At 36.0% G+C, this 27,707-nt stretch overlaps 1 protein-coding gene across 1 annotated transcript; it reads right to left on the minus strand.

Moving 5' to 3' along the window:
- Window positions 1-140: 140 nt before the first annotated feature.
- Window positions 141-27,707, minus strand: LOC123566582 (guanine nucleotide-binding protein subunit beta-5-like). The gene is made up of 10 exons (XM_045360828.2): window positions 27,575-27,707; window positions 20,495-20,631; window positions 19,935-19,976; window positions 16,367-16,443; window positions 8,796-8,925; window positions 6,722-6,865; window positions 5,551-5,691; window positions 4,763-4,859; window positions 4,044-4,210; window positions 141-3,454 (listed from the first exon to the last, which is right to left on the minus strand). Exons 1-10 carry the CDS (start codon window positions 27,690-27,692, stop codon window positions 3,443-3,445), a joined length of 1,065 nt encoding a protein of 354 aa, XP_045216763.1. The 5' UTR covers window positions 27,693-27,707; the 3' UTR covers window positions 141-3,442.

Here is a 27,707-nt window from a genome sequence, read left to right on the forward strand (position 1 = left end):
GTTTCATTAAATTGTGTCAAGGGGATGAGGAGAGATGGTGCGCACAAGATTGTGTCTATGTATATAGTATAGTAACAAAAAAACAAAGTCCCATAACTCTGCAAATTTTTTTTCTAAAAGAACCTAACATGCCCCATGCACAACAACTGTTGGTACTGATCTCTTGTGTGAAGTTTCATTAAATTGTGTCATGGGGATGAGGAGAGATGGTGCGCACAAGATTTTGTCTATGTATATAGTATAGTAACAAAAAAACAAAGTCCCATAACTCTGCAAATTTTTTTTCTAAAAGAACCTAACATGCCCCATGCACAACTACTGTTGGTACTGATCACTTGTGTGAAGTTTCATTAAATTCTGTCAAGGGGATAAGGAGAGATGGTGCGCACAAGATTGCGTCTTCGGACAGGCGGACAGACAACCTGAAACCAGTATACCCTCCCCTTACAACTTTGTCGGGGGGTACAAAAAGACCTTTTTTCAACATATTTAAAAAAAAAAATGTAGCAAGTTCTTTCAATGGATCAGTAACACATCTTATACAAATAAATCATAAAACTCTTCATCATATTGCACATGTATAAAACTGACAAGAAACAATTTAAAAACAAAGAAACAGTGTAAAAAGTAATAAAAGTTATTTCACTTTGAGAAAACCCCTAAAATGATTCAAGTAAAGAAATTACAGTACAGCTGTATTTAGAAAGCACATTAAAATAAAAAAAAATAGTATAGAAATATTCATAACATAAAGAAACAAGAGATTCCAAAATTGATTTTTAACCCTTTTACATTTTAGCTTGCAAGCTAAAAGTCACTGACCTCCAGATTTTGGTTAAAAATTGCAGTCCGGACATATTATGAACATTGGAATATTAGATTTTGTTTCTAAACTATCTTTAAAATGCCAAACAAGAAAAGAAAATACATTTGGAAACTGAACCCGGGCTGTCGAGGCAATAAATCATTCCCACTTTCTCTACCAATACTACCACAGAGGAATATGCGTTAAATGTCTGTTAATTATAGATATCTATAATTAAGGTAGTTAACCTCAAATAAATTTTTACCAACGCTTTTCAATTTTCGGTGTAAATATTAGTAAAAACACCTAATTCTCATGTGCTTTCATAACATAATAGTCAGTTAGTAATTAAATTTCAAAGCTTTCTTAAGACATGCAGCATTAATTTCCTAAAAATTTCCTCTTTTCTTTGTTGTCATAGTATCTGGAGGCCAGTGCTTTTAAAGCTTATTTGAGCCACTCTCATGTCCACTTCCTTCTAGAAGATTAAACTACTAGACCATCACTCCTTTTGGATTTCATATGAAAAAATATACCTTACTATAAATAGTAATAAAATCAAACATAGCAAAAACCTATGCCTCCACTAGTCACCTGTTCTCCTTACCGTATATTAGCGCTCTGGCTAACCTTCATGCAATTACTGGCTGGGTCAAGTCAATAACACCAACACTGCCATTTAATAAGTGTATAATATTGCACTATTTATCAACTAGATTCTTTTAACATAACAGAATAAATTTTTACCATGAAAAACAGATTTTTTTCGACATATTTATTGCATCTAACCATTTGGAACTTCTTTTGCTATTATACAATTAAGTTGAAATGGTAAACATAAAGGAATAAATTTGGCACAGCATTTTTAAAAGCAGAAAAAATAAAACAAATTATACAAGAAATGTCTGCTTATAAATCAATCACAAGTTTTTGTCAAAAACAGACTCAAACAATGTTACACAAGATTTGAAGTTACATTAAATTACTGCAAACACATTGTTATGACATAACATATCTCCTGAATTCATTTATTTTCTTTGTATCAATATAGGAAAAGGGAGGTAAAAATAATTGTACAAATTAGCATTTAGGAAAATATAAATCTAATTCCCCCAAAAATACAAAGAAAATCTTACAAGTATCAAGCACTCAGTGAACACAAGCATGTGCAAATGGTCACTTGTTTAAAGTTTCAAACAAGTTGATTACTTTCTTAAAGTCAGATAACCACACTGAATTATCAACTAGAATGTGTCTGTAGGACACAGGGTGTGCCCCCACTGGTACATTTGTCACAAACAAGGGGCAATAATTCAAATGTTTGCAGTCTCAAGGGGGTATAGCCTCAACAAACATTTTACGTAAAGGATTCATTATTCTAGGCCATAAACATTTTGAGCTACAAGCATCACAAACAAAAAATCCACTGTTTTTGGCTATTTCAAGGGCCCCAACCCTGTAATTAGCGCTAAAATCTCAAGAAGAATGCCAGGTCACATTATGATAAAGACTCATGCAAGGTTTCATCAATATATATGAAATACTTTTTAAGCTAGGCGCATCACAAGGTGAAACTGTGCATTTTTTTACTATTTCTGGGGCATAAATCTTGAAATAGGGGGCGGAGCCAGATGAAAAATAGAAAGTGCACATGTTTATATCATGATTAAGATTCGTGCAAGTTCATCAAGTTATATGAAAAACTTTTTTAGCTAAGCGCATCACAAGGTGAAAAAGTGCATTTTGACTATTTCAGGGGGTATATATCTGGAAATAGGGGCTGGAGCCAGACGAAAAATAGAAGGTGCACAAGTTCATATCATGATTAAGACTCATGCAAGGTTTCATCAATTTATATAGGCACATCACATGGTAAAAATGTGCATTTTTGACTATATCAGGGGGCATAACTCTGGAAATGGGCAGAGCCAGTGTGCAAGTTCATATCATGATAAGGACTCATGCAAGGTTTCATAAATTTATATCAAATACTTTTTGAGCTAGGCATGTCACAAACATTTTTTGGACGGACAGAGGCACAGAAGGAGTCACGGACAAGACCAAATCTATAATGCCCCCCTCCGCTGAGTGGTGGGGGCACAATAAAAAGTGAGAAATATATCCACTATGATAATTAAAGGATTTTCATTTTTGGTCCATTATTCCACCTGAATAACCATTTGAAATAATATGTCTAGTATAACTTTCTGAGATACGCACAACTTATCAACAATAACGAAAAAATATCAATTAATTCGGACTTGCATTTAGAACAAACAAGAGCTGTTTGATGGACAGTGAGCTAGTCTATTTGAAAATGCTTCCTCACAGGGAAGTGAAAATGGACAGAAAATGATGGACAGAAAAATTCATTGATTCTGTCTTTCTTACGAATGGGGTGTGTGGTCTAAGAAAATATGGAGAAACAAACACAAGAAATTTAAAAAGAAGCAAGATAAAAATAATTTTGGGTGTAACATGGGAAGGGGGGAAAAATGTTTAAATGTTTTATAAGTAAAGTGTTTCTTCATTCAAAATGCAGCTAGAATCAACATGTCTGTTTCATTGATTTGCTTTCTTTCCTGCAGGATCTGCATATAACTGCCATTCTTGTCTAGTCAATGTGCACTCAACATCTCAAGCCCATACCTGAAAATACAAAAGATCTCTCCTATTAACAATTTTATTTACAAGAGTGTATGATAGCCAAACCTTGAGTACAAGGTAAAGGTACGAGGACAAAACTTACACCATACAGCCATGAAATCTGAAATATATCCACTGTTACTTTATTTCATTTGTAACACCAAACCAAAACATCCTATATTAGACCTGAAAATTGACAACAGTGTTATTTTTGACCTTTGACAAAGGCAGGGGTAGCATGTATAGGAAACTGTTGTTTAGCAGGGTGAGTGTCTGTGCCAGGTAATTTGAATATCCATACAGAATACAGTGCACCATGATGGCTCTAAGTTTCACATTTGAAGCAGGTAAAAATACATAAGGTAACTATCCTTGTCAACTAAAGGCAACGCTTTCTTTACAAATCTAATAGTGCAAGTATAATTTGACAATAGTGACTAATATTTTAACCCCTGAAGAAAATCTTTTGAAATTGACAAGCAAACATTTTGGCAAGATTTCATGTAAATCAGGCAGAAAGTGGGGCATCAAGAATATTAAGTAATGACCTTGATTACACGTATCTGTTATGTTTTTTTAAAACAAATTTTACCTTCAGAGTGTTATCCCAGCTGCCAGTACACAGGGCTGTGCCATCAGGTGATACACCCAAACAACTAACACGATTCTCATGAGCATAGAGTTTGGTAACACGGTTCCCTTTCAACACGTCCCATACATTCACAGTATGATCATTGTACCCACCAAATAAAAGACGACCTATAAAAGTGTTGGAACTTATTAGATGCTACCGGTATATGCTAAAACTAGCTAGCTAAAACATGCCATATGGGAAATACACATTATATGTCCCTTTGGGCAGAAATATGAAAAGGCTGTGTGTGACATGTATCTCCAATGCAAACACAGATAACTGATCAAAGCACTCTTTTTTTTTCATTTTTCATCAACATAAATTCTCACTTTCTCACTATATGCTCAAACAAAGCAATAAAAAAACAAAATTTCTATATCAAGCAATTCTCACTATTTGAACATTTTGTATGAACCAATTCAATCTGATTGAGGAAGGTTCAAGATTTTTTGACATGTATGATCTAGTTTGCCAGTAGCAACAAAGAATATATGAATATACAGGGGAGCATGCTCTAGCCATCAGGTTATTGGTACTCTACTCAGCCATGGTAATATTTTAAGAAAATAAAAGGGAAACTGCGGTAACAAGTTTACCAGTTCGAGCGAGGCCAGGTGGTCACCTGAATGCTTGAGCTAGTGGTGATTAACTGTATTAAATAAACCGATAATTTTTACCACTTATTGAGAAGTCAACTGAGTTACATCCAAATATTATGCTTTCCTTCTTGTAACAGTTTGCCTCTCTGTCTGCTCTTAGGTCAAATAAACGACACTGAAAAATACACAAAATTCATTCACAGATTAACAAATCCTTCCCTTTTATGGCTTGCCTTTGTCTGCAAACCAAACACAAGTGTTGTCAGCAGGCGATTGCACTCGTAATTTGAGATGAAAAATTTCACTACTGCTATCCCTGGAAGTGATCTACTTTGTAAAAGGAAATCAGACTTTTTATCAGGACCTTGACGGCTGAGTGATTAAGGTCACTTGCCCCTCACCACTGGGCTTAAGACCAAGCTTGAGGTGTAGATCTTTCATGGCAGGTAGCTACCTTACAGGATTATGGATGGTCACTGGCTAACGTCCTAATACTGCATCACAATGCATGCTTTCTACCAGCAACTTCATTAAATATACATGTTTTTCATATGATGAAGTGATACATGTTAACAGTATGCACTTTCACTTTATAATTATATGATTTTATTTCTGTAAGTTTGGGTCAAAACCCTTGAAAACTGCATGAGGCGTTATCTGGACAGAGACTGGGTGGATGAACAGACAGGCTGTAATGTAAGGAACAAAGAGACAATATTTGCTCACACTTTTGAGAAGCATAAATTTAAAATGTTAAAGGACTGACACGCAAAAACCAATATGCCTTCCCATGATTTTGTGAAGCTTTAATTCAAGATACACCGTCATGCTGGTCTAGAGAATCTAATTGTTTTACCGGTACTTACAGTTGCATCATCAGAGCCTGTAGCAAAAGCATCTCCACTAGGATAGAAGCGAACATTGTTGATGTCTGACTCATGTCCCTCAAACACCTGAACACACTCGCCAAATCTCATATCCCACACCATTGCAGTCTTATCACATCCCTACAAAGTTACATTAAAATTCCTACATGTTTTTTTTTCCAAACCCTGCTGTGTGTATAATGTTGCATACTCCTAAAAAATAGAGCTATCACAAAAGGTGATTAATACCTCGACAAAACCCACTTTGTCAGAAGAAAGAATACATTCTGTCTAGGTCTTAGGGCACATGGACCTGCAATGCCTGGATGGATTCTTACATGATGGCCATAAGTTGCTCACCTAACCATTAGCTTTCGACCTGGAACACATGTTAGAAACACTGTATCAATGATGAAAGGCATCAATTCCAAGTACGAACAACATTCATTCCAAGAGATATGAGCATTTGGAAAGTAAAGTGTCAGACAAGTAGAACCGTATGACCAAACTTGAGGATGCTCTACCAAAAGATGCTACAGACCAACTTTCTTGGAGATCAATTTAGTGGTTTATAAGAAGAAGCTGTTTGAGCTTTTCTATATTATTTTATCTCAATTGAGTACAATTAATGGGAAACACTGAAACAAACTTGAGAAAGGTTTATCCCATGACACATCTGACCAAGTTTGGTGAAGATCCACCAAGCAGTTTGTGAGGTGACATTATTTTGAAGTTTTCTGTTTACAGCTCTGGTAGCTCCTAATTGCAGTCAAACAGTACTATTCAAATAATTCAAGAAAATTAATGTTCTTTGAAGGATGCCACAAACGAAGTTTGGTGAAAACCCATCACTATTTCCTTAGACTGGAGAAATTGTCTAAAAATATTTTTCATGTTTAACTCTGGCAGTCTGTAAATGCAGTCAAGTGAAAGCACTTGAGAGAAGTCCATGCCAGGCTAACAAACCAAGTTTTGCATAATTCTGACAATGGTTTCAGTTAAAACACTGATGCTAGACTATCACAGTCAGACCATCCACCTTTAATAAAAGCTTCCCAGAACCTTTGGTTATTTCACTGATATCCTACTAATCTAGGGCTTTTAAGTTTTTTATATCACACAAAAAATTTCAAAACTGATATAAATTTCCTTGAGGTGTGTATCCACTCACCCCTGAAACAAACAGATTTCCAGTTTCGGAGGGGGAAAGATCAATGCTCATGACATCGCCAGCATGTCCATGGAAACTCTGTATCAGCTGACCACTTTCAACATCCCATAATGCACAAGTACTGTCACCACTTCCTGTCAATATCTAAAAATAAAGACTTTCGTAAATATAATTGCAAACTTTAGTTTTGGTTATCTAATCTATTAAACAAGGCACCGCCTTACGGGTGCAGACGCTCATCTGATTTTTTTGTCTCTGTATAAAAGAATTATTGTCCTGATCATGATTTTCTAAGTCCAAAAGGGGCCATAATTCTTGCAAAAAGCAATGTAGAGTTATGGGACTTGCTGTGCAGAGTCAGCTTTTAATGGTGAATAATTGCTCCAAGTTTCAAAGCAATAGCTTTGACTTGTGAAGGAGAAAAGTTGACCTAGACGCAAAACTTAACCAAGATATCTGATATTTTCAAGTCCAAAAGGGGTAATAATTCTTGCAAAAAACTGGATGGAGTTATGTTTCTTGCTGTACTAAGTCAGTTTTGATGGTGAACAAGTGTTGCAAGTTTTAAAGCAATAGCTTTGATAGGTTAGGAGAAAAGCTGACCTAAACACAAAACGTAACCAAGAAATCTGATTTCCTAAGTCCAAAAGGGGCCATAATTCTTGCAAAAAGCAAGATGGAGTTATGTTTCTTGCTGTACAGAGTCAGTTTTTGATGGTGAACAAGTGTTGCAAGTTTCAAACCAATAGTTTTGATAGTTTAGGAGAAAAGTTGACATAAACATAAAACTTAACCAAGAAATCTGATATTTTCTAAGTCCAAAAGGGGCCATAATTCTTGCAAAAAGCAAGATGGAGTTATGTATCTTACTGTTCAGTGTCAGCTAATGATGATATACAAGTGTTGCAAGTTTCAAAGCAATAGCTTTCACAGTTTCGGAGAAAAGCTGACCTAAACATGAAACTAAACAGGCAACGCCGACACCTACCAAGTGATGACAATAACTCATCATTTTTTTTTAAAATATCAGATGAGCTAAAAAAAAAAATTAGATAAAGAATTGGGCCTCTAAAATTGAGTGAAAAGCTGAAAATTACTAGAGGGATTCTATGACGTGTCTCTGAAAATGCTTGATAGAATGATATTGCTGCAAGAAGCCCAAAAGTAGATGTGTGTCCATAGCATGTATAGGGATGTAGGTCACACAAAAAATATTTCAGACAAGCTTCAGTGAAAGATTTCTGAGCAAAGTGTCATCAACTTCAAGAGGAATTCTATATTACTTGCTGTCATCAGAAACTAAAGTAGGTTGATATTTCAAAGAATTGGTATGTATGCTCAATATTTTATTGTTTTTGATAATATTGTGTTATTTTGTAATCACTGAACAGATTAATATGTAAATAGCAAGATAAACAGAACACCATTTTGTCTATTACATGTCACAGATGTCAGGACAACCCAATTTTCCATGTCAAAGATTTCTGTCTACACTAGATTTATGACTTATAAATATGGGCAAGCTGAACATTTCCTTCACTGAAAATTAGTCTTTGATACAAAATACAGACTTTTCATGTACAAGTAAGTAACAGATTATTCAAATTTTTCACTTAACATTAGCAAAAGTTTATTTCCAAACAATTTCCTACAAAACCTGTTAAAATCTTTTACTGTCATCTTTACACAATTTCTATAATTTAGGAATTGCCAGAGGTACAATCTATTGCCTGGATGTTTGATTGAATAAAAGTCCTGGGAATCAGATGAAAAGAATTGGAACATTATGTCATCTTTCAATTTCATTTTATAACTTGCAGCATATTACAAAATTCTGAATTTCATAATTGTTAACATGGTTGATTAGAATAACTGATGGCTCAAAAAAATTCAGAGGGCCCTGCAAGTTTCAGCAAAGTCAGACTGTACTTTTTTGCAGCATGCAACACTATTGTGCGATGGTTGTGCATGCTTGCACAGATGCAAATGGAAAAATCCCTAACTAAAATGTCAAGATTAAACTTATTTATTAAATGTTTTTGCCTTTGTGTCGGGGTCTGGAGTTTACACATACCTGATTATCAGAACTTGTAAATGAGCAACAGGACAGGTAGCTTGTATGTGTGGCCACTGCTTTCTTCTTACTGGAAATGTCTGTCTCTTCAAAACTCAGAGGGTAAATTGTACACTTGTTGTCCAGACCTCTGTTATATAAAATTTAAGTAATGATTAAAGTAAATGTTGTTACATCAAATTCTGATAATTACAAGCAGTTGTTTTTGGCTGCGAATTAGTGACATTAAATTTTCAAATCTAACAAACTTTTCTTAAATTAATATTTCACAAGTTACAATGCTCTGAAGCAAGTCACGGAACAAGTTCAGGTATGTGTTGTGAAAGCAGTATGATGTCATCATGCATAGCATGTATATTTCATGTCACATATGTGACAAATTATATATATTACTTACTTAATATCATACATTTTGAATATTAAGAGTAAGACTATGAAAACATCTTAATGAAACATAACATACAAAGATTTAATGAATTTATTCTGTGTATTACCTCCCTTTATGGCACTGATGTATATACAGTCAATACTGCCTTAACGACCCCCTGAATTCAGCGACTCCCTGTCATATGCGACCCTATTTTATGCTCCGGAAGCAATTTACTATAAAAATAGTCTGAATTAAGCAACCCCCTGCCTTACGCGACAAGCGACTATGAAATCAGGCTCCCAAATCGATTATTAGACCGTTTTAAGCGACTTAGAGACGCTCCCTCGCAGGTTTGTACCTGATAAGAGTTACCGTTCGTTATCTTGCGTGAAGTTGTCTGAGGCAAGAACGTATTTGTTTACAAAAAATGGCCAGTGAAAACTGTAAACAAGAGGACCATGATGGTCCTGAATTGCTCACCTGTTCCCGCACGACCCAGTTTTGAGTATGACGTCGTTTTTTCTATTATTTGACAAAGTGACCTAGTTTTTGAGCTCATGTGACCCAGTTTTGAACTTGACCTAGACATCATCAAGATAAAAATTCTGACCAATTTTCATGAAGATCCATTGAAAAATATGGCCTCTAGAGAGGTCAAAAGATTTTTCAAATTTTAGACCTAATGACCTAGTTTTTGACCGCAGTTGACCCAGTTTTGAACTTGACCTAGATATCATCAAGATGAACATTCAGACCAACTTTTATACAGATCCCATGAAAAGTATGGCCTCTAGAGAGGTCACAAGGTTTTTTTATTATTTAACTTACTGACCTAGTTTTTGATGGCACATGACCCAGTTTCAAACTTGACCTAGATATCATCAAGATGAACATTCTGACCAATTTTCATGAAGATCCATTCAAGGGTATGGCCTCTACAGAGGTCACAAGGTTTTTCTATTTTAAGACCTACTGACCTAGTTTTTGATCGCAATTGACCCAGTTTCAAACCTGACCTATCTATCATCAAGATAAACATTCAGACCAACTTTCATACAGATCCCATAAAAAATATGACCTCTAGAGAGGTCACAAGGTTTTTTCATTATTTGACCTACTGACCTACTTTTTGACGACATGTGACCCACTTTCGAACTTGACCTAGATATCATCAAGATGAACATTCTGACCAATTTTTATGAAGATCCATTCACAAGTATGGCCTCTAGAGAGGTCACAAGGTTTTTCTATTTTTAGACCTACTGACCTAGATTTTGGCCGCATGTGACCCAGTTTCGAACTTGGCCTAGATATCATCAAGATGAACATTCAGACTAACTTTCATACAGATCCCATGAAAAATATGGCCTTTTGAGAGGTCACAAGGTTTTTCTATTATTTGACCTACTGACCTAGTTTTTGAAGGCACGTGACCCAGTTTCGAACTTGACCTAGATATCATCAAGGTGAACATTCTGATCAATTTTCATGAAGATCTTGTGAAATATATGGCCTCTAGAGAGGTCACAAGGTTTTTCTATTTTTAGACCTACTGACCTGGTTTTTGAAGGCACGTGACCCGGTTTCGAACTTGACCTAGATATCATCAAGATGAACATTCAGACAAACTTTCATACAGATCCCATGAAAAATATGGCCTTTAGAGAGGTCACAAAGTTTTTCTATTATTTGACCTACTGACCTAGTTTTTGAAGGCACGTGACCCAGTTTCGAACTTGACCTAGATATCATCAATGTGAACAATCTGACTAATTTTCATGAAGATCTCGTGAAAAATATGGCCTTTAGGGAGGTCACAAGGTTTTTCTATTTTTAGACCTACTGACCTAGTTTTTGACCGCACGTGACCCAGTTTCGAACTTGACCTAGATATCATCAAGGTGAACATTTTGACCAATTTTCATAAAGACCCCATGAAAAATGTGACCTCTAGAGTGGTCACAAGCAAAAGTTTACGCACGCACACACGCACGGACGGACTGACGGACGGACGACAGACGCTGCGCGATCACAAAAGCTCACCTTGTCACTTTGTGACAGGTGAGCTAACAAGAGCTGTCCTTAAGACAGCCAAGCTCGACTATTCGAAATATTGTCACAGAAGCAGGAAATTATTACCCAAAATGTTAAATATCAAAAGAGTTTTAAGCTCGAAAGGGGACATAATTTGACCAAAATACATATCAGAGTTATGGGACTTGGTGCTATCAACTAGTTTTATAACCCCGAAGAAACATATTAAGTTTCAATTCAATATCTGCATTAGTTTTGGGAATAGTAACTTGCATGTAAAACTTTAACCAGAATTTTCTAAGTCCAAAAGGGGGCATAATTTGCTCAAAATACATGTTAAGAGTTATAGAACTTGACCCAGTGAGGTGGGTAATTGACCTAGAAAAAGAATAAATAAGTTTCAAAGCTATATGCCTTTTAGTAATAGCTATATGTACTTGAACGCAAAACTTTAACCAGGATTTTCTAAGTCCAAAAGGGGGCATAATTTGCCCAAAATACATGTCAGAGTTATAGGACTTGGTGCTATCAACTAGTTTTATAACCCCGAAGACACATGTGAAGTTTCAATTTAATATCTGTAGTAGTTTTGGAGATAGTTACTTGCATGTAAAACTTTAACCAGGATTTTCTAAGTCCAAAAGGGGGCATAATTTGGCTAAAATACATGTCAGAGTTATGGGACTTGACCCAGTGAGGTAAGTAATTGATCTAGAAAAAGAAAAAATAAGTTTCAAATCTATATGCCTTTTAGTAATAGCTGTATGTACTTGCACGCAAAACTTTAACCAGAATTTTCTAAGTCAAAAAGGGGGCATAATTTGGCCAAAATAAAGGTCAGAGTTATGGACTTGGTACTATCAACTAGTTTTATAACCCCGAAGACACATGTGAAGTTTCAATTCAATATCAGCATTAGTTTTGGAGATAGTAACTTGCATGTAAAACTTTAACCAGAATTTTCTAAGTCCAAAAAAGGGGCATAATTTGGAAAAAATACATGTCGTGTTATGGGATTTGACCCAGTGAGGTAGGTAATTGATCTAAAAAAAAGAAAAAATAAGTTTTAAATCATATCCCTTTTATTTAATAGCTGTATGTACTTGCACGCAAATTTTAACCAGAATTTTTTAAGTCAAAAAGTGGGCATAATTTGGCCAAAATGAAGGTCAGAGTTATGGGACTTGGTGCTATCAACTAGTTTTATAACCCTGAAGATACATGTGAAGTTTCAATTCAATATCTGCATTAGTTTTGGAGATAGTAACTTGCATGTAAAACTTTAACCAGAATTTTCTAAGTCCAAAAGGGGGCATAATTTGCTCAAAATACATGTTAGAGTTATGGAACTTGACCCAGTGAGGTTGGTAATTGACCTAGAAAAAGAATAAATAAGTTTCAAAGCTATATGCCTTTAAATGATAGTTGTATGTACTTGCATGCAAAAACTTAACCAAGGTGTGACGCCGACGCCGACGCCAGGGTGAGTAGAATAGCTAGACTATTCTTCGAATAGTCGAGCTAAAAAAGGAAATGTTTTGACATTAGAACAGCGTGTTAAGGCACTATAATTGCTCAATAGGAGAAAACCGGCGTATAAAGTCGCTGAAGAATTCGAAGTCGGAGCATAATTAACAATGTTCCCGGTGAAACAAAAAAAGAAAGCGGGATTTAACAGGAAACGAGGATATCAACATGGTTTAAAAATGCAGTCAATAAGCGAATATAAATATCACAAGAACATAAATACATAACGAAACAACTGAACAATAACCTCAGTGTGTAAATAGTTCATTTATATCTAATGGAACATTTATATTTTAAAATCCCAATTACTGTTCGTCTTTATTCTCTTGCAAGATCATGAGCTTAAATTTTAATGAATGATGCATACTATTTCAGATGTTTTATTTTATCAAAATGTAATCAAAGAAATAGCATTCAAACAGTTTTAAAAGATCTTAAAAGATATCCGATATACATGTACTTAATTAGAAAAAAATAAATCAGATATATGTATATATGAAACCAGCGTCAGTCGGTTGAGTGAGACTGTTTTAAGAGACTCCCTGTCATATGTGACCTTTTTTGTTGCTCCCCAAAGTCGGTCTCTTAAAACAGTCTCGACTGTATTCATATGCAATACTGAAAGTAAAGCTTTTCTAACCATGACATTATACAGATTATCTATTTGGTTACCTGCTTTATCTGTTTTTAACATAATATTAAACATGTTTAGCAACTCTCTTTTCTACAAGTTTCCTATATATAATCTTTTTCTACATTCTTTGCAAGAAGATCCATAGTATTGTTCTGTATGAATTTCTGTTTCTTAGGAAAACTGTCACTGATGAAGACAAGAAGGTAATGACGGGTTTAGGTCTCTCGTCTGAATTTCATAGCTCAAATAGGTATAACACGGGGCTGGGTGAACTTGATGAATGCACCCCTCATGTTGCTTTGTCAAGGGATCATGCGTGCATAGTGTGATGTAGATTAGAAATGCCTCAAATGGGACTTAATTCTGCATGAACATGTGACAGAGTTATAGTTCTTGTGCTCTGCATTTTCTTTAAAAGTGGTTTATACTGACTGCAAGTTTCAGTGAAATACCTTCAGTATTCTTGAATAGCCTAAATTATGCTTATTACAATGGAAAGAAATAGAAAGACAATAACTCTGCAAAAACATTAGCAAGGATTATGGTTCTTACAATAACTTCCATTCTCAGCAGTTTCTGAGTAGTTTCAACAAATTTTTCCTCTCCATTGCCATGGCAACTCCAATTCTGCAAGGATAACTGGAATCTGAAAGGTGACCACCCAAGAAACACTCCAGACAAGTTTGCTTAAAATAAGCTTAGTGACTTATGAGATGTTCTTTAAAGAAGTTTTGGACAACATCTGACGGACATCAGACAACCATGAGCAAACAAGAGGACCATGATGGTCCTGAATCGCTCACCTCTTCCCACATGACCCAGTTTTGAGTATGACGTCGTTTTTTCTATTATTTGACATAGTGACCTAGTTTTTGAGCTCATGTGACCCAGTTTTGAACTTGACCTAGATATTATCAAGATAAAAATTCTGACCAATTTTCATGAAGATCCATTGAAAAATATGGTCTCTAGAGAGGTCACAACGTTTTTCTATTTTTATACCTACTGGCCTAGTTTTTGACCGCACGTGACCCAGTTTCTAAACTGACCTAGATATCATCAAGGTGAACATTCAGATCAATTTTCATGAAGATCCATTGAAAAATATGGCCTCTAGAGAGGTCAAAAGATTTTTCTTATTTTAGACCTACTGACCTAGTTTTTGACCGCAGTTGACCCAGTTTCAAACTTGACCTAGATGTCATCAAGATGAACATTCAGACCAACTTTCATACAGATCCAATGAAAAGTATGGCCTCTAGAGAGGTCACAAGGTTTTTTTTTATTATTTGACCTACTGACCTAGTTTTTAAAGGCACGTGACCCAGTTTCAAACCTGACCTAGATATCATCAAGGTGAACATTCTGACAAATTTTCATGAAGATCCATTCAAGGGTATGGCCTCTAGAGAGGTCACAAGGTTTTTTTATTTCAAGACCTACTGACCTAGTTTTTGATCGCAGTTGACCCAGTTTCAAATTTGACCTATATATCATCAAGATAAACATTCAGACCAACTTTCATACAGATCCCATGAAAAATATGGCCTCTAGAGAGGTCACAACGTCTTTTCATTATTTGACCTACTGACCTACTTTTTGATGGCACGTGACCCACTTTCGAACTTGACCTAGATATCATCAAGATGAACATTCTGACCAATTTTTATGCAGATCCATTCACAAGTATGGCCTCTAGAGAGGTCACAAGGTTTTTCTATTATTTGACCTAATGACCTAGTTTTGGACCGCACGTGACCCAGTTTCAAATTTGATTTAGATATCATCAAGGTGAACATTCTGACCAATTTTCATGAAGATCAATTGAAAAATATGGCCTCTAGGGAGGTCACAAGGATTTTCTATTTTTAGACCTACTGACCTAGTTTTGGACCACAGTTGACCCAGTTTTGAACTTGACCTAGATATCATCAAGAAGAACATTCTGACCAATTTTCATACAGATCCCATTAAAAATATGGCCTCTACAGAGGTCACAAGGTTTTTCTATTATTTGACTTACTGACCTAGTTTTTGAAGGCACGTGACCCACTTTCAAACCTGATCTAGATATCATCAAGGTGAACATTCTGACCAATTTTCATGAAGATCCCATTAAAAATATGGCCTCTACAGCGGTCACAAGGTTTTTCTATTATTTGACTTACTGACCTAGTTTTTGAAGGCACGTGACCCACTTTCAAACCTGACCTAGATATCATCAAGGTGAACATTCTGACCAATTTTCATGAAGATCTCATAAAATATATGGCCTCTAGAGAGGTCACAAGGTTTTTCTATTTTTAGACCTACTGACCCAGTTTTTGACTGCACGTGACCCAGTTTCCAACCTGACCTAGATATCATCAAGATGAACATTCAGACCAACTTTCATACAGATCCCATGAAAAATATGGCCTTTAGAGAGGTCACAAGGTTTTTCTATTATTTGACCTACTGACCTAGTTTTTGAAGGCACGTAACCCAGTTTCGAACTTGACCTAGATATCATCAAGGTGAACGTTCTGACCAATTTTCATGAAGATCTTGTGAAATATATGGCCTCTAGAGAGGTCACAAGGTTTTTCTATTTTTAGACCTACTGACCTAGTTTTTGACCTCACGTGACCCAGCTTCGAACTTGACCTAGATATCATCAAGATGAACATTCTGACCAATTTTCATGAAGATCTTGTGAAATATATGGCCTCTAGAGAGGTCACAAGGTTTTTCTATTTTTAGACCTACTGACCTAGTTTTTGAAGGCACGTGACCCAGTTTCAAACTTGACCTAGATATCATCAAGATGAACATTCTGACCAACTTTCATAAAGATCCCATGAAAAATGTGACCTCTAGAGTGGTCACAAGCAAAAGTTTACGGACGCACGCACGCACGGACGACGGACGCCGCGCGATCACAAAAGCTCACCTTGTCACTTTGTGACAGGTGAGTTAAAAAGAGGAGTCCTAAAGTTCAAATTCAAGTCAACAAAAAGCACTGACCCACAGGCAACACAGTTTCCAGATGGACCATAAGCACATGCCATTACCCAAGTTGTTGGCATGGTGACCGCATGTTCCTGTTGAATATATAAACAATATGTCTGATACAAGTTGTTAAATAAGATCATAAAACAGTATACTCATTATGTACAGTTTCTCAATAAAGAATTACAAGTGTGGTAATTTATATAAAACACACTATCCAAGTTCAACTGACACTCAATCTAGAAATGAATGAAAGTTTACAGTTTTGAGGCCAGTCTCAGACACTGCTGTGCCACTGGTCAATTTAAATTCTAATTCTCAACCAATCACATGCTCCAATTCTGAGACTGTTCCCTATGGAATGATATTTAGGTAAATATTACACAATGCCTGCTGACTGTTACAATTTGCTCACTGACACTCCCATTGTGCTTACTGGTATAGTAATCATGCATGCAGGCACCTTTAACACGCTTGTTGACAATGATACCACGCTTGTTGACAATGATACCATGCTTGCTGACAATGATGCCGTGTGTGCTTGAAGTTACAACTTCTTTGCTGCTTAAACCCTGATGTCTGTATCATAATTTCATTTGGCAAAATGACAGTGCCGTGTACCGTATTGGAATATTTCAACATGTTATGGTTATACTGGTTAATCTGTAATGCATCCAAGAACAGAATTTCCAAATATGTATAGAGATCTAACAATACTTACTTCCTCTTTTTGCAAATCGCCATTTGTCTTAACTTTATTATCCCCCGCCGATATAATTTAGATTTGTCAATTTCCCTTAGAGTTATTGCCCTTGATTAATGAAAAATGCCCAAATATGTCCGTCCGCAGCCATTTCTCAGTAACTACCAGGTAGAATTTCATAAAACTTGACATAAACATACATTAGCATACTGCGATGATGCCCGTAAATTTTTTATCGGATTGGTCAATTTTCCTTAGAGTTATTGCCCTTCATTTAATGAAAAATCTACATCTGCAGCCATTTCTCAGTAACAAGCTGGTAGAATTTCATGAAACTTGAAATAAATATGAACCAACATACTTCGATGATGCCGTTCATTTTTTTTTTTTTTCAATTGGTCAATTTTCCTTAGAGTTATTGCCCTTGCCCATTAATTGTTTAAAAATCTACAGATTTGTACATAACAAACCAACCCATTGGTAGAATTTCATTTAACTTCTTTCATTCTTTTCCATGAACATTTAGTATAAACATGTGAAGCTTTGTACCCACACCTGGTCACCACCTTGCCTTGGTCACACACCCTCCCCCTCTCACCCCTCAAAAAGCAAGAGCTGTCAGAGGACAGCAACGCTCGACTATTCAACAGCCTTGTCAACTGAATGAATACAAAAGTCGATAAAAGGGGCATAATTTTGTAAAAATGGGAAAAAGGGTTATGGAACCTTCACAGAGCTTATCAGCTCACAAAGTGAACAAGTGCGTGAAGTTTCAATCCTTTCTCATTAGTGGATACTGAAATACCAGCTTACATACAAAAACTTAACCAAAAACTGCTAAGTCGAAAAAGGGGCATAATTTTGAAAAAAATGCAAAGTAGAGTTAAGGGACCTACACAGTGCATGTCAGATCTTGACAGTGAACAAGTGTGTGAAGTTTCAATCCATTCCCATTAGTGGGTACTGAGATACCAGCTTACATACAAAACCTTAACCAAGAATTTCTATGTCGAAAAGGGGACATAATTTTGTAAAAAAGCAAAATGGAGTTATGGAACCTGTGCAATATAGGTCAGTTTATCGCAGTGAATAAGTGTGTGAAGTTTCAATCCATTCCCATAAGTGGTTACTGAGATACCAGCTTACATACAAAACCTTAACCAAGAATTTCTAAGTTGAAAAAGGGGCATAATTTTGTAAAAAAAGCAAAATAGAGTTATGGAACCTGTGCAATGTAGGTCAGTTTATCACAGTGAATAAGTGTGTGGAGTTTCAATCCATTCCCACAAGTGGTTACTGAGATACCAGCTTACATACAAAACCTTAACCAAATCGTGACACCGACGCGGACGCAGATGCCGACGCATGGGTGAGTCCAATAGCTCTACTATTCTTTGAATAGTCGAGCTAAAAATCATTCCTTTTTATTATTTTTTTCAAACCTTCCATGAATATTTATTAGCATGCAGAATTGTACCATTCCCCCACCTCACTCTCCACTCGGTCTTGCCCACCACTCCCATCATACATCATACGTCATCATTTTTAATTTTCCATCAATATTTATAATCAACAGGTGAAATTTTGCAACCTCACCCGCTCACCCCGCTGCCCCCCCCCCCTCTCCGCTGCCCCCCCCCCCCCCAAATAAAAAAAACAAAAAAAAAAACCATTCATTTTCTGTTAAAATGATTTTGACGAAATTATTTGCTTCTTAGTAACATCCTTAACTTTTTGCCAGAAATATTTTTTTACCATTCCTCACCTCAAGCCCTTTCGGCGGGGGATACCAATTCATCGAATTTGCTTGTTTATTTCTAATGTTGCGTTTATTTACAAGTGACGTGTTATATAAATGGAAGACTAACATTTTGAAATTCCTGAGATTTCACAAATTAAACTGGCTGTTAAGGACAGAATTTTGCAGATTGCTAATAATGTGTCAAACTGTCATTTTGAACATGTAGAATATGAACTTGAGTCAGTGATGACTGTTTTGACACTTAGCCAAGAGCTAATTAAAATCCGTTATAGACCGGATATTCCCGTTACCTTTCGTGAAAACCACAAACTTGCGCCCCCTGGTATCAAAATTTGACGTGCAATGTTGCACTTGGCATTATGCTTACTTTCAACTTGCTTAGTGGCTGATTGCATCTTTCATATTGTGTGGTCACATTGTGTATTTTCTTCTGTGAGCATTGTAACTGTGCAATGTTGCTTATATACAGTCCCGGCATGTTGAAATATTCCAATACGGTACACGGCACTGTCATTTTGCCAAATGAAATTATGATATAGACATCAGGGTCTAAGCAGCAAAGAGGTTGTAACTTACAGCACGCATGGTATCATTGTCAGCAAGCATGGTATCATTGTCAACAAGAGTGGTATCATTGTCAACAAGTGTGTTAAAGGTGCCAGCATGCATGATTACTATACCAGTAAGCACAATGAGTAAATTGTAACAGTCAGCAGGCATTGTGTAATATTTACCTAAATATCATTCCATAGTTCCCTAAACTCAGATTTACCACCCAAGGCTCATATACAGGCTAAGGGTTAGCCCCACTTATTTGGTGGTAAGTTTTATCTCCAAATTTTCTCAACCCATCATTATTTTCTTTGGTGCCATATTAGAATACTATTTTGTGTTGCTAACATGTCACTACATGCTAATTTTTTGTCAGTCTCATCCAGAAGATAGCCTTGCCTCATTCCACCAATGTAACAGAAAAGCAAAACTAGGCAGGTCTTTATAAAACAAAAATTGCATGTGTCCCTGTATTAACTTCATAAAGCAGTTATTTTTATAAGAAAGAGCCTTGATGTAGGTTAGCTACTGATCATTCCTTGAACTAGATTTTATAACAAAATTACCTTATTGGTGGTAAAAGCATCCCATACAAGCATTTTGCCATCCTGAAATAAAATATATATTTGTGTGCTAAGTTGGTTAACATTCTGGCTAGACAGAATGGACATTCTAGCATGCTGAAATACCAAGAGTCACTCATTCACATAAAATTATTTTAGAATCAGGCAACCAGTTACTGCCAAGATTTTTAAAGTTTCTACTACATACATACTGGGAAATAGTGACCTTGCCTTCTGGCGGCCATCTCAATAATTTGAACACTCTTGGTAGGCAGTCACACAAGGATCATTTATGAGAAATAATCTTAAAATCTGGTCAGCAATGAGTTATTTTTGACAGGACAATACTGAACTTTTCCACAATATACATACTGTGAAAGTACCTTGATATAGGTGGATGCATTAACCTTGCCCAAATACATATCATCAAATTAAAACAAGACATTCATCGTGTAATTAGAGCTCACATAAATATAATAAATGGCCATAGACAATAACACTACTTCTGTAACAGAACATCGTTACCAGAGAAATGCAAACAATATGGATTCAGTGCCATTTACCTGAGAAGAGCTCACAATATGTCTTTTATCTGTTGACCAGTCCATACAGAGTACTTTCCCCTGATGACCCTTCAGATGGCGCCTCTGTTTCATACTGAAGTTAGTAATCGGATCCACCTTACATGCAGCTTTAAACACTGAAATTTTTTAAATGTATTAATACACAATAATCAATTTTAAGTACATAGTATCTTTTATTTTACACAATTTTTGTTAAGGGTTGTTCCAACTTCCTGGAAAACAAGAGCTGTCACATGACTACTTAAAACTTAAAAGTACAGCATTTCAAATGAACACCTTAAGAAATAAAGAGACATTGGACTTCATAGAAACTTAAACCAAAACTTTTAAGTTAAAAAGGCAAAGTACTGCTGGCAGAGTTTAACATCTTGCCACATTCATGTACATTGTCACTATGACCAAGTACAACAATTTTCAGTTGAATATCTTATGTAATGAAGAAGATATTGGACTTGATAAAAACCTTAATGTGGACGCAGACGCCAAGGCAAGTGCAATAGCTCTCCTAAAATATTTTTTAGAGTCAAGCTAAATAAACTGATAAATTCAATTAATTCATTACTGTAACATTATTCATAAACATGAGCTCTGCAAAGGGGGGAAAATACACCTGAAGTTCTAGATCATAGAAGGATGAAGAAAAATTTAAACAAGAACTGTTTGTAAAACACACATGCCCTCCATAATGGCTTGAACCATTTTCAGTCCCGTGATCATTATGAAGTTGACCTTTTACCTACTAACTCCCAAAAAGAATAGGAGTCATCTGTTTCATAAACCCAATCATGCTGTCAAGTTTGAAAACACTGGGTCAAGTGGTTCTCAAATTATTGCACAGAAACGTTTTTCAAGGTTCATACTCCTGTGACCTTGAACTACTGACTCAAAAAACAATAAGGGTAATCTACTTTATATGCCAAATCATACAATCATGTTTGACTGTTCTGGGTGAAGAGGTTCTCAAGTTCTTGAGGACTGTTCAGGTCCCTGTGACCTTGGCCTTAGACCTGTTGACACAAAAAATAGGGGTCATCTTAAAAGCCCAATCATGCTACCATGTTTGAAGGTTATTGAGCAGAAACTGTTTTCAAGACAGGCCCCTGCTACCCTGACCTTTGCACTACTGACCCTAAAAACTGTAGGGGTCATCTACTTCATAAGCCCAATCATCCTATTAAGTTTAAAGGTTGTGGGTTATCTGGTTCTCAAGTTATTTGGTGGAAACAATTTTCAAGGTTCAGGGCCCTGTGACCTTGACTTTTTACCCAAAAACAATAGGGGTCATCTACTTTAAAAGCCCCATCATGCTGTCAGGTTCTAGGTGAAGTCATTCTCAAGTTGTCAAGCAGAAACCATTTTCAAGGTTGAGGCCTCTGTGACCTTGGCCTTGGACCTACCAACCCTAAAAACTATAGGGGAAATCTACTTCACAAGTCCAATCATGGTACCAAGTTTGAAGGTTCTGGGCAAAACAATTCTCAAGTCCTTGGGCAGAAACCATTTTCATGGTTCGGACCCTCATGACCTTAACCTTTGACCTATTGACCCAAAAAACAACACGGATCATCTACTCCATAAGCTCAATCATGCATCTAAGTTTAAAAGGTTTTGGGTAAAGTTGTTCTCGAGTTATTGGGTGGAAACAGTTCAAACTTTCAGGCCCATGTGACCTTGACCTTTGTCCTAATGACCCCAAAAAGAATAGGGGTACTACTCCATAAGCCCAATCATGCTACCTAGTTTGAAGGTTCTGGGTGAAGTGGTTCTCCAATTATTGAACAGAAACTGTTCGCTCCACCAACAGACTGACTTTTTGAACCGACGTGACCAACAGAAGCAAAGCATAATTTTTTTCTTGGATGTGTGCGATGTGATGTGGCACGCGGAGGGAGTTTGAAGATTTTGCATGGCAGCAGTCATGGAAAAATATGACAAACACATTCGATCTTGCTAGTTCATGCGCCATGCATATTGTCTCGTTGCTACCTACCTACATGCAGTCAATACCTTTAAGGACGCACATGCCATCACATATTACAACATTGCTCCTATTGGATGTACGCACATATTGAGTGTACATTATACTGACTTATAGCCTTACTTGTTTGGCTGAATGCTATGGGATGGTTTATTTTATGACTTGATATTTCATAGTTGCCACCAAGGTATACAAGCCTTACCCGTATCTGCATTTTACTGGTAGGAAAACAAAGTAATTCAGATATCCAAAAAGTCATAGCTATACAAAGGAACAAAACCGACTTTCATTCAGACATTTACCCATGGTTTGTTTACGACATGCTCGTCAAAGTAAAAGTAGATACTAAAAAAGGAAGTTTGACGTAGTGTCGCGTGCCAACCGCACTAGCTGTTTTTTTTTTTGGTGCCGCTCTGCAATGTTTATTCACTAGCCTTTATTTTTACTGACACGTAGTAAACTACTATTACTTTGGGACTATTAAATATTATGAATTAATTGGTAGATTTGCGTCCGATGCATCACTATCCAATTCACATTACACGTTTCTCGACAGGAAATAACACATGCATAAGTTTAACAGCTTGTAATTTTAGATGCAGACGCGGCCATTCATTTTGCAAAAAAACATTCGGATGAAAGTCTAGTTTTGACACTTTCTAACTGGTGCAGACTTTTCTTATTGAATATTTCACAGTTTCATTAAGTTTTGCAAATTAGGGGTCTTATAATTATAGATAACATGGTCATTAATTGGCACATGATCACTCGCTAATCTCCCGTGGCCTAGATTGCAAATTTGGTAACTGTTGACTGTAGAGCTGCTGACACGTGTAGGTTTCTCATGTAAGAACAAAATGATAAACTTAGTACCAGATGTATTCCTGTGGAAATTATGAACATTTTTTCTTTGATCAAAAATTAAAAATCCACAAATTTATGTCCCCATGAAACAGCCGTTTTGGCCAAAACAAAATTTCGTGCTGACGAAATTAAATGATTTCACAGTACTTTATATCTGTGAACAGGTGTGAGGCAATATCTACCCTGACAACAGTTTCAATATACAACGGTCTGTCACTCAAAACAAAACACAAAGCAAACATCCAAAAATTGTCAGTGGAGAAATTTCATGCTTAAATTGCAACATAAATGAATTATAAGTGTTGAAATCATAATAAATACATCGTATATATACCACAAAAAGTTCCCAATGGATTTCATTGAGGATTTCCTAACAGAAATATGTAGAATAAGTTTGCGTACTAGTCTCAATTTTTCGACTGCAAGGCAGACTGATTCCACTAACTGACATTTACCGTATATTTGCCTCTAAACTCAAGTAGTTAGGATCAAAACTGTGGTGGAAATCGACATGATTTAAACTTCATCAGGGTTCTCCCCAGGATTTTGTTATAGCCAGGTACACTTTTTAGCGGTATATCGCAATAAGCACATTATTCATTTAAGTAGATTTAGATGATAAATTTAATAATAGGAATGATATGAAACAGCTTGTAAAAATGTAAAAAAATATATATATATATATCTATTGTAGCTTATGTAGATACATCAATAAGAAATCAATGCAAGAATCATTACTTAATAATTTCTACTCGATTTTCTAAGTTTCAGGATACTGGTACTGATGATAAACCCGAACAGAAAATAAGGTTTTTTACCTATAACTTTTTTATTTCTGCAAATTGTAATCAATGGTCGGTATCAAAATAAAGCTTAACATTTTGCTGAAAACTTTACATAACTCAAATTTATATTTAGTAAGCAAACTCACATGAAGTGAGGCCCTGAAAGAGGTTTGTAAAATGGGGACTGTATGAACGTTGACTGATGATAAATTCGACCACTTTGTCATTTACAAAATTTTCTTTGTATTATTATATGGAAACTTTCTCAAAAAGCTGCAACAGTTATTCCTGATCAAGTAATGAAAAGTGACCCAATGTCACGCCTTCATGTTTTGGCAGTGAGCATGCACAAAAAACACCCTCTTCCCCTGTAATTTTGGATAAACATTTTTATACAAATATAATGCAAGTCATTTATTTATATAGAATATTTACCAATTTGGTTTTTGTTTACACCAGTTGATGTTGTAAGTGGTTGCTATTAGATGGTGTGTTCAATTTTATAAATAACCGATTACAATTGAAAATTTCCAAGGTGGTCGACTTTATCATCTGTCCGGGTTTATCATCAGTACCAGTATGTATGTTAAACTTTTAGTACAAAAAATTGGGTTTAAATTATGTATAAATTATTATTTGAAGTCTCCAAAGTTAGCGATGCGATTTGCGTCGCTGGTTATATACACATTGAAGGAAAACTTTTGGCATTGTTTTAAATGGTAAGTGGGTTGTGCGCGGAGGGCGTTATTGTCTATATATCAAAGAGCCCTTTGTGCACAATTAGTTGGGCTAATGTTTGGTCCTGATGGGACAGCGACAGTCCAAAGTTATCACCCGGTCCTGAAACGTCCAATTATTTGGACTAACTGACTAAAGGTTAGGATTAGGTCTAACATACGTTAAATAGGGCTGTCATTGATTGGGTCTTTGGAATATCGACGATACCGATATATCGGAAGACAAATATTGACGATACATCGATATATCGATTATTAAGTTAGATTAAAAACCTGTTTGTTCATGGGCATGCTATATACCTTCTTGTTAATGTTATGTTTAGTTTTATTGCCTACTTTTTATATTACTGTTTGATTGTGTTGTATTTGTATCTGTGAAATAAATAAAATAAATGAAAATTAATGAAATCTTTTATAGATCTTCATTGTGCCTTCACTCCTCTTTTGCATTTATCCTACTTTACAACCTAGTGAACTATAATACCAGGCACTGGAGTCGGGTTTCAAACAGCTAAAATTCTGCATTTTTCTTCCACAGATATCTATTTATTTATTAAATTAATTAATTTATTTATTTACCATGTTTTTATTTATTTTTAGCCTGTTTCATACCCTGTCTAATTTTTACCTTGCACTTACATTCGGTACTGGCATCGCGTGTTTTTGTTTTTTGTTTTTTTTTTTTTTTTTTTGGGTTTTCTTTTTTAACTTTTGCCCACGTTTTCGATGGGCCTCAAATGTGTAGTGTTTGGCTGTTTGTTTGTTGTACTGAAAGACATGTTTAAGCAACACCTTGTGTTTCTACGAACCCAAACAAAGCTTTTCTTTCCGTCTTTCGACTATTTTTCCACTATTTAAGCCAGCGACGGCTTCCTCTTCGGCCATTTTTGATTGTTATTGTTACGGACACTAGCTAAATTCTGTACCTTTCTACTGAGTGATCAGCTACACGCGAACAAGCAAAAAGCCGAGATTGACGTAGAAACAGTATATACACTATGTTTTTACATGCACAAACAACGAAGCGACCTTTCAAGACAGGACAATGTAACTTTTTGCAAATAGATTCTGAAGTTGAGCCCTTTTTACTTCTACCCATATAGGTAGTGCCGGCTAGTGGGAAAAGACTGCTACGGTACAAGTTTAGACATGACCTTTTTTGACAACTTCCGTTACTTACGGCACATTTTTGCAGGCAGAAAAAGTTGTTTTAGAGGGTCTGAGTGTTTATCTAGACAGTTGTTTTTTCTCTCTGTAAAATATCGATTTTTGAAAATGGGAATCGATAATCGATCGACCAAAAAATATCGTTGATACATCGATATCGTTTCTATCGATGACAGCCCTAACGTTAAACAGTGTTCATTCAATGCATGCGTACACTCAATGTGGGAGAATTAATGCCGATCATAGGCCTGTTGACCAGGTCCCAGAAAAGTCACAAATTAGCTATATAGCTAATTCTAGCTATATATAGATAGCTAGACTAGATATAAATCACTAGTCAGGCCACAGCTAGAATATGCTAGCTGTGTTTGGAACCCTTACACCCAACAAAACATCCACCAGATCGAAATGATTCAGCGGAGGGCAATGCGATGGGTAAATCATGACTACTCCCCTTACAGCAGTGTCACAAACATGCTAGGTCAGCTGAGATGGCGTACCCTTGAAGATAGGAGATCTGATTCACGCCTCCTTATGTTCTACAAGATAGTGAATGGTTTGGTTGCTGTGCCACTCCCCCCCTATGTCAGCCCCCCATCCCGTCTAACAAGACATATGCATCCCCACTCCTATACTCAGATCCTCACTCCCTGTAATTACTATAAGTACTCTTTCTTCCCAGCCACCATAGTAATTTGGAATGCCCTTCCAGTACAACTTGTGCAAGCCCCCACCCTGAATCAGTTTAAACAGGGTGTGACCAAACTTGTACACAATGCTTAACATGATAGACCTGTTTTTAAACTGCTTTTATCTGTAAATCCTTCTTGTTTTTAACACTATCAACTGTCATTATACTGCAATACACACCGTGTATTACTTTTATCCTTCTATCCAATCTACTTTTAACTTCTTGTACAGGCACGCAGCTGCACATAATACTCGCAGAGAGGAGTGCTGCCATATAAATAGATAGATAGATAGATAGAAACCGCTATAAAACCAATAACAATTGTTCAAAATATGTGAATATCAAGTATAAAATAGTTATTAGCCCATTCAATGGTTTATGAGACAAAAGACAATCACAAAGAATGGAGATCTATGCAGTTTCAGTTTCAACACATGTTGCTAATTTCTGTGATTAGTCATTTATAAATTTGTCATATACAAGATGATTATTACAGGTGAAAAATTCAGTCATGATTTATCGCAAAATACTGCCGCAGTTATTGAAAATGTGACTACAAAGATCTTGGATAATTTAATTTTGTGTTATTGTCTTTCATCTAACAAACATTTTTGACCTGATTATGACCATTTTGCATCTTATTTTGACATATTTTGCCTTATTGGTATTGGTTTTATAGCTGCTTCTAGCTATATATAGCTAGAAGGTAATTTTTTACTTTTCTGGGACCTGTTGACTGCTTCCTGTAAATTGTAAATACTGTATTTCCTGGACCCGCTGATCTTATCTTAGCTTATTTTGGGGTGCATTTAATAAAAATCAATTTGCATTATATACTTTCAACATCTTTCAGTTTTGCCTTTTCTTCCTCTAAACGTTTTTTTAGTTCTTCTGCTTCACGCTGTAAAGCTTCAATTGAATCCTGAGTGTCAACTTTCAGTGCTTCGGTCGCCATCTTGAATAAACAATG

Source organism: Mercenaria mercenaria, chromosome 8 (genome assembly GCF_021730395.1).
Source record: "Mercenaria mercenaria strain notata chromosome 8, MADL_Memer_1, whole genome shotgun sequence".
Classification (NCBI taxonomy): Eukaryota; Metazoa; Mollusca; class Bivalvia; order Venerida; family Veneridae; genus Mercenaria; species Mercenaria mercenaria.